Consider the following 8,511-nt stretch of genomic DNA (forward strand, 5'->3'; position numbering starts at 1 on the left):
CTCTGCGGCAGAAAAAGCCAAAAACAAACCCAAAAAGACCCTTCTTGTGCAGCACAGTCTGATAGAATTCTCTAGAATGGAAATGTTCTATGTCTGCACTCTCCAATATGGTAGTCACATTGTGGCTGTTGAACACTTGAAATGTGGCTAGTGGGACTCCCCATCATAAAACTGAATTTTTAATGTAATTTAATGTAATTTTGACTCATTTAAAATTAGCATTACAAAGCACATGTTGGAATATGTTATGTATTGGTGAGTGTGGTTTCGCTGGTTCCCATCATGCCTACAGTAGAATCCAGAGGTCTTGAGGCTTACTGGGTCCTGCACTGTCTGGACTTGGCCACCTGTCCACAGCATTGACTCCTCTTTTTGGCTTCAGCCATACCAGAGCCCCGTCTGTTCCTTGAGCTTGCCCAGCCTTTGGTCTTGCTTTGCTCTTGCTTTCCTCTCTCTCTGGATGCACAAGTGGCTTAATTCCTTGCTACTGCTGCTTCTTTTTGTTTTTTTTATAGATTTTATTTATTTATTTGTCAGAGAGAGAGCACAAGCAGGGGGAGTGGCAGGCAGAGGGAGAAGCAGGCTCCCCGCTGAGCAGGGAGCCCAAGGCAGGGCTCCATCCCAGGACTCTGGGATCATGACCTGAGCCGAAGGCAGACGCTTAACTGACTGAGCCACCCAGGTGTTCCCCTTTGCTTCTTTGTCTCTGTACAGACTTCACCCTGAGAGGTCTTCCCTGACCCTCTGTATCTCATACATCACTCCCTTGGAATATTCACCATCCTTTCCTCTGGCTTTATTTTTCTTTATAATGCTTATCACCACTGGACATTTACATTATATATAATGACGGTCATGCTGAGCTGAATGCAAGCTTTGCACTTTGTTCCAAGGAGCCCCTTCTTTGCCTTGATGTGTAGTGGGGCACCCTGTGAGCAAATGAATCAAGTGGAGAAGAAAGGAATCGATCCGAACTTACTACCTTGAATGGGTGTTGATTGGTTTTCTTCTCCTTTATAGTAAGTGCGAGGCTCTGCAGCATAAAAATTGGCACTTATGCTCCGTGGACTGTATATTTGCAAAAAGATGTTATGATTTAGAAGGTTTTTTTTCCCTATTCATTTCTCTTTGGCTCTGCCTCTTAAGATTACCACTATTGCAAAGAAGTAAATTTAAGCCAAATGCCCTGTCTTAGAATAAGCAGGGGTCTGCTAAGCGGATTTGCAACATTTGTTAACAGTCTTTTCGTTGGAAGCCAAAGCTGACAAAGAGTGGTAATTTCCCCTTGAAGATTTGATTTTGATGTTAAGTTGGGTTTTTTCCCTCCAGTAGTAGTGTTGACCCGACTTCTTTGGATAAATCAAATTCTGTGTTGGTGTGCAAGCCCTTTAGGGGGCACCATAGTGCTTTAAAATCTAATGTGTGTCTGGCCCCGTTGTGCCTGCCTGGTGGTCTGGAAGAAGGAACGGCCCCTTCACAAGAGCCTTGCTCTTAATTCAGGTTCATCAAGAAATATTTTACTTTTATGAAGTGCTATGCTTTTCTAATTTAAGAAAATACATTCTGTGTTTTTATTTTAATATTCTCAAGCCTACATGGTAAATAAAATTTACAGTTTCATGCAGTTTAAGGCTTTAGTTTTAGAACTTCTAATTGAAACTCCCTTTTAAAGAATTTCTGAGCACATGTTCATGTCACTGTAAAGAAGATTAAAAAAGAAAAAAGAAAAAAAAAAGACCTGGCCCACAAGGAACTTAGGAGGTAAAATGCAAATACACACGTAGCTATAATATCTATTAAGGCAGAAATGTGCAGAGATGAGAAAGTAGTGCCAGGTGAGAATTCAGGAAAGGCTTTTTGAACTAGGTGGCCTTGAGAGGGACCTTTAGCCACCTCGGATTTGGGGTTCTGATGCATCAGCGCGATAATGAGCACCCAGCCATGCCCAGGGCCTCTCAGTGTTTTCTGTCCCATCCTCCTTCTTGTTGCCGCCTCTGCGGGTCTTCTAAGAAACAGCTGTGTTGTTGAACAGGGTCTGGGCTGGGGCTCTCTCTGCCCAGGGCCTCAGCTCTGTCTCTCCTGGCCTGGGAATATTTGGTCAGAATGGAGATGCTGGTCGTAAGGCAAACTTGCTCAGGGCGCATGGTCTAGGCTCTGCATAAACACAGCTGGTCAGGTGGCCCGCTGTGAGGATTCCCCCAGACTTGGACCTGTGATGTGGTCTCACTCTAGCTTTGGTGATCATCGCTGGAGCCGAGACCACACATTGTCCCACGGAGAGCAGCAGGGGCCTCCTTGTCTCACTCCAGCCACTGGATTGAATTTTATACAGGGACCAGGTAGAAACTGATTTAGAATCTGGACAAACCTGATTCCTAAAAGTAGGAATCTGCTCAAAGGTAGAAAGCTGGAATTCTTTATAAAGTAGGGGAGAGAGGGTTGTGAGAATTATTTGTTCTTGAATTTAATGGCTGATAATGGTATTGATACGTCTGTTTTTTCCCACCTTTAGCCTTTGGAGACTCGTCTGATTTCAGAGACCGTATCTGTTTGCAAACCAGAGCAAGTGGCCAAACAAATTGTTAAAGATGCCATAGTAAGTACAATCCTTATTTTCTTTCTTAATAGTTTTAGTACTAGATTTCTGAAAAGAAATACTATATTTGTCCCAGGGCTTATTTCAAAACATAAATTACTGTGTCTTTTTGGTCAGATTCATTTCTAATATTGGACTATTTTTTCCCCTGCGATACTTTATTGATTCCATGTTAATTCATAGGCTCCTGGAAACTAATTATATATCTTAACCCTAGGAACAGATTGATGAGTAAGGATGCCTGGGAACTTTGGTTCTTTCAGAAGAACACGAGACTTCCCTGTTGTGTATAAATGATGTGTCCTCTATCCTGTCGATGGCCCGCCGCCTTCTTTCTGCTTTCCCACAGTACTTGCCATTGTAGATGAGTTTAGGTACTTTATTAAATGCCGGACTCGTTGATTAAGGACTTTTTTCTTTCACCTTCCTGCTTCCCAATATCGTTTTCCCAAATGTTCACTAATAAGGACGTGTGTCCGGGCTACTGAGTTTATTTGGAGTCAAAAGTGGAAACCATGTGCCTGCCATTTTGTAGAACCCATATACGTGCCCCACAGACTTTTGACGACATCCTGTTGACCCACACGTAGAACAACATGCACTAATGAGGGGTGTCGGTAAGCTTTAGGCCTCCACCGCATGTAGGAAATTTGAGGACCCTCGGAATGAGGTGTCAGCAAGCCGTGCAGCGGCCCTAAGGGCCACATGCACTGTGAGCACGAGCCCAGACTGAGCAGAATACAAGAAACACCCGACCACCCAACTCTCTGAAGATCCACACAGACGTTGGAAGCGCTGTGCCCTGACTGTGTTCGGAGGCCTAGAAAGATGGTCCTGGTGGATTAGGATGGTGTTTCCTGCTCTCCTCAAGTCACAGCAAACACACTCAGTGTTTTCAATGCTCTGAAATAGCTCTTTGTCTTTCGGTCGTATTCATTTAGTCTGGTGGTTTTCAAACTTCATTTCTTGACCACTTTGCGCACGAAACTGTTGACAGTCCCAGAGACTTCTTTACATGTTTGTATTTATCCACAGTTGCCATATTAGAAATTAAAACCGCACAGTCTTTTTTTTTTTTTTTAAGATTTTATTTATTTGAGAGAAAGAGAGAGAGCACAAGCAGGGGGAGCGGCAGAAGCAGAGGGAGAAGCAGGCTCCCCACTGAACAGGGAGCCCCATGCAGGACTCGATCCCAGGATCCTGGGATCATGACCCGAGCCGAGGGCAGACGCTCAACCAGCTGAGCCTCCCAGGCGCTCCAAACTGCATAATCTAAAAAATACTTGTTTATTAATCCATTTAAATTTAAATGGATTTAAATTTAAATTTAAATGGATTTAAATACATTTTAATGGAATCTTTCTACCGTGATAATTTTCCAAAATAAAACATTAGTGTGAAGAGTGCCTTTGTTTTACGTTTCACCAATCTCTTTAATGTTGGTGTTGATAGAAGACAGCTGGATTCTCACGGCTGCTTCCATATTCACCCTGCTGTAGTATGTTTTTTGGAGTGAAGGATATAAAGAAAATCTGCCCTTAGATATGTAGTTAGGAAAGGGAGGAATATTTAATGGACTTTTCAGATAATTGTGGACATTCTTTTTTTGATATTAAACCCAAACTGGATGAATAGTAGTTTCTTAAAGGTTAATTACAGCGTGGAGTTGGAAACTACATTAATGAACTTTTTGTTCTCTGTTACATTAAATTCCGTTGGTCTTTGCACTTCGCATGTTTTGTACCCATTCATGATTTTGTAACATTATGCATTAGTCATTTGGAAAATATGGGTTCACTGAGTTATCAGGAAATTACATCCATTCATAACACTGCTGGTCTGATCATAAAAGTCTACATATTGGGAAGCTGACAATCTCACAATGGCAGATAGGTTTTCACAAATCTTAATTTTTCCTTGAAAGCTCAGATTTTAACATTGACCATAAAAGCTGCCAATTCTCCTTGAAGTGACAGGCTCATTTTATTCATTTTCCACAAAATGTCTTCCAAATACCCAAGTCTGAATAACATAGGTTAAGTTTCATGACTTAAACAGTTGGAGGAGGGCCTTTCTGCAGGGTAGCCGTCCCCCTTGGGTGCAGAACACAGCAGAAGGCACTGGGTGTGTATTCTCTTTTTGTCACCTAGAGTATAAAGACTTGCCTGTAAGGGTTGAGATTTAATAAAGTGATTAATTTTATAGCTTTATCAAGGGCATTTTAAAGTAAAACTGACCTTTTAAAATCTTTGAAAGATTTTAATATATATTTTTTTAAAGATTTTATTTATTTATTTGACAGAGAGATAGAAGAGCACAAGCAGAGGGAATGGCAGAGGGAGAAGGAGAAGCAGGCTCTGTACTGAGCAGGGAGCCCGATGCGGGACTCGATCCCAGGACCCTGGGATCATGACCTGAGCCGAAGGCAGACGCTCAACCATCTGAGCCACCCAGGCGCCCCTTTGAAAGATTTTAAAATTTCCGTTTACTTATTGCTGCAAGTGTGAGTGGCCGTGGAGAGACATTGCTACTGCGATTTGTGCTAATGAGCCAGCAGTTTTGCCCATCAACGCAAATGTCAGTGAAAAGGCAGTTAAGGTCTTAGTATTATTATGACAATCATTTTGTCCTCCTGGATCCTCTGAAAGGGTCTCAGGACCCCCAGTGTTCATGGACCCACATTGTGAGAACCTCCTGTATAGCCATTCCGGCCCATCTCCCAAGGCCATGTTTGTTGGCTCAGCTTTGATGTAAGCTGTTACGCTTGTATGCCACCTAAAGTGGACGCACTTCATTGTTGTTTTTTTTTTAATTTAATTTTTTTTTTTGAGAGAGAGAGAGCGTGCGAGCAAGCAGGGGAGGGGCAGAGGGAGAGGAAGTGAGAGAGAACCTTAAGCAGGCTTCTTACCCGTTGTGTAGCCCCACATGGGGCTCGATCTCAGGACCCTGAGATCATGACCTGATCTCACATCAAAAGTTGGACACTTAACCGACTGAGCCACCCAGGCGCCCCACACAATTCATTGTCTTGATGTGTTGATTCCTTTTCTGGTTACTACTGTTGCCTCTTTTCTCCTCCTTCTGTTTTAGCAAGGGAATTTTAACAGTTCCATTGGCTCAGACGGGTACATGCTGTCGTCCCTGACCTGTGGAATGGCACCTGTAACTTCTATTACTGAAGGGCTCCAGCAGGTGAGCTATGCTTACACCACCAGACAGACGGGCTGACAGACAGACAGTGCCTCTCATTAAAACCCAATGAGAAAAGGTTAACAGAAGACTTGGTAACTTTATCTGGGGATGTGAAGGACTTTTACTGCAGTGGCAGCGATAAGAAACTAGGACATGGGTGAAAGACAGCACCTGGGGCGTTCAGCGAGGGAAGTAGTCTTCTGTGCTCTGGGCACCGTGGATATAGAGGGGGAATGCTGTCTCTGCTGTTGGGGTGTTCACTCAGGTTCTCACGTGAGGGACACTGGTTTGAAGATTTGAGGTAGAGTGATGTAGGGTACCGGGCATCAGACCAGAACCCCTCTTCTAGGTGAGTCAGGTCACAGGCAACTATGCTTAGGGAGGTCCAAGTCAAGGATTCAATGCAGACCCTACTCTTAGGTGAACTCTGGTTCCTCCAGGCCACACAGAAGTTAACTGCTGGTTGATGCGCTGGGTGCTATGTTTGCTGCTGGAGAATCAGAGGGGGAGCAATCTCTCCAGCCCCCCAGGGGCTCACAGTCTAGTGGGAGAGACAGACAGAGAGGTGGTACTAATGCAGTGTAATAGAACAAGTAATAATAGAGGGCTGGCTCTGCACAGACCTGATGATGGATGGTGGAGTGTAGAGGGAGGGCTGGGAGGCTGCCTGAAAAGGGGCTGTCTACCCTGGTGGGTAGTTTATAACCAATACTAAGCTATGTGCAGTAGACCATGTCCAGACTAAAAACCCGAATGACTTGTGTGTGGACTTTCTTCACTCTTCTCTTCCATGACTTTGTTGACTCTCTCTTAGAGGTAGATGCTGTATTCCATGTAAGCTCTCTGAGGACGGCCCCTCACAGCCCGTGGCTGGCACATAGTGGGAACCTCAGGTGCCCCAGTAGAGCAAACGCATTAAGTCCACGCATTCTGTGTGGCCATCTTGTCCCTTCTCCCGTTTCCACATGAGTGATGCCTGACATAAAACTTCAGCCCATAGCTATTTCCTCCACTCCAGTTCTGTATAAATTTCTCTAAGGTGTTTTCCCGGGGCTGTGACCTCACATCTCCAGTTCCACATGCCTGCAATAAAGCTGTGTTTCCCAGCATCCCGTCCCGACCTCCCCGTCACCAAGTCTGTATTGTCTCCACGATCGGGATCCATGTTCATGTTCACTCAAGAGCCCAACGAGGAAGAGGGTGTCATCCTGGACCCCCTCCTGCCCCTCATGTGAGGGGTCAGGTTCATCTCTCCTCCCTCCAGTCCTGGCTCCCCTCCTTTCCCAGCCCCACTGCTGTTCCCCCTGTTCAGGCCTGGGACACTGCAGTCAGCTCCCTGCCTGGGCCTCACGCTCTGTGATTCAGAGGAGGTCACCTGGGGGCCCATGGGCCTATAGAATGTTTTGTTTGGTTCATCTGGTATATGAGTGTGTGTGTTGAAATAAAATGGTTTTAAAATTAGATTTTCCACAAAAAGTCCAGATTTCGGACTTTTCGTGGGAACCAGAGGCCCGACAGTACAGGGTCTGCATTCTCAGCTGGCAGTAATCAGCTGGGGCAGTGGGCAGCCGCTCTGTTCTACGGGCCACGGCCCCCCATCCCAGGGGCTCACAGCACCTGCCCCAGGCCCGGGTGCAGTGACTGCCATCACATTTGCATGCGGGCTTTCTGAACTGCAAGTCCACCTTGCAGGGCAACCCTCAGTGCCTCCCCAGTAAGGCTTCCACTTCATCACGTGATATAACCCTCTGACCTTCGACCTCACTCACCTTCCTGCCCCTCATCCTCTTTCCATGACTTTGTCTCTGTCCCTCCATCCCCAGCCTTCCTCTGTCTGACCAACTTCCAGTCTTCCTTCAGGTCTCACCTTAAGTGTTGCTTTTTCCAGAAAACTCCAAGACCGTTAAATTGCTTAGACTGAACTATTTTAACATTTTGGTATGCTGTGTTCTAATTGCTTTTTCTTGATTTTTTTTCTTAAATAATAGACTTTATTTTTCAAGGCAGTTTTATGTTGATAGAAAATGTGAGTTGAAATTACAGAGTTCCCATACACCCTCTCTTCCAGTCCCCACCAGACTCCCCCGTTACCAGCATCTTGCATTAGCATGGTACCTTGGCACAGTTGTGAGCCAATATGCAGACGCCATTATTGACTGAAGTCCATGGTTTCCACTGGTGTTGACTCTTGGTGTCACACATCTTTCCCATGGGTTTTGACAAGTGTATGCTGACATGTATGTCTGCTGACACGTGTCCACTGTGACATTGTCACACGGAGTCGTTCCCCAGCCCGAACATTCACCCATGCTCCTCCTGCTCATCCCTCCCTCCTTTTCCCGGACCCCTGGCAACCACTGATCTCTTCGCTGTCCCCGTCGTTTTGCCTTATTCCAGCTTCCCTTTGGTTCTTTCGTTTTTCAAAGTTATCCTTGCATACTCTTCAGAGAACCAGTGTTTTCAAGGCTCTGTGGGAACAACAGCGGCCCCAATGCCACTTGCTCCCCCCCCCCTTTCTCAGATGCAGCCGCACTGTTCTGTGGGCTGGGCCTCCACGTCTCCATCTAGAGTGCGTCCGGAGTGTAGACTTATGTGGGCACCTCCACGTCTCCATCTAGAGCACGTCCAGAATGTAGACTTACGTGGGCACCTCCACGTCTCCATCTAGAGTGTGTCCTGAGTGTAGACTTACGTGGGCACCTCCACGCCTCCATCTAGAGTGC

General features: G+C 45.6%; 1 protein-coding gene across 1 annotated transcript in view; it reads left to right on the plus strand.

Annotated features, from left to right (window-relative positions):
* The window catches only part of KDSR (3-ketodihydrosphingosine reductase), a 40,005-nt gene that overhangs the window by 26,117 nt on the left and 5,377 nt on the right, over positions 1 to 8,511 (plus strand). Inside the window, exons 8-9 of the mRNA XM_034996217.1 lie at positions 2,513 to 2,596; positions 5,687 to 5,788. Of these exons, the coding sequence (XP_034852108.1) occupies positions 2,513 to 2,596; positions 5,687 to 5,788 (186 nt within the window). The remainder of the gene's footprint in view (positions 1 to 2,512; positions 2,597 to 5,686; positions 5,789 to 8,511) is intronic.

Source organism: Mirounga leonina, unplaced genomic scaffold, assembly GCF_011800145.1.
Source record: "Mirounga leonina isolate KUSES-001 unplaced genomic scaffold, KU_Mleo_1.0 Mir_93, whole genome shotgun sequence".
Lineage (NCBI taxonomy): Eukaryota > Metazoa > Chordata > Mammalia > Carnivora > Phocidae > Mirounga > Mirounga leonina.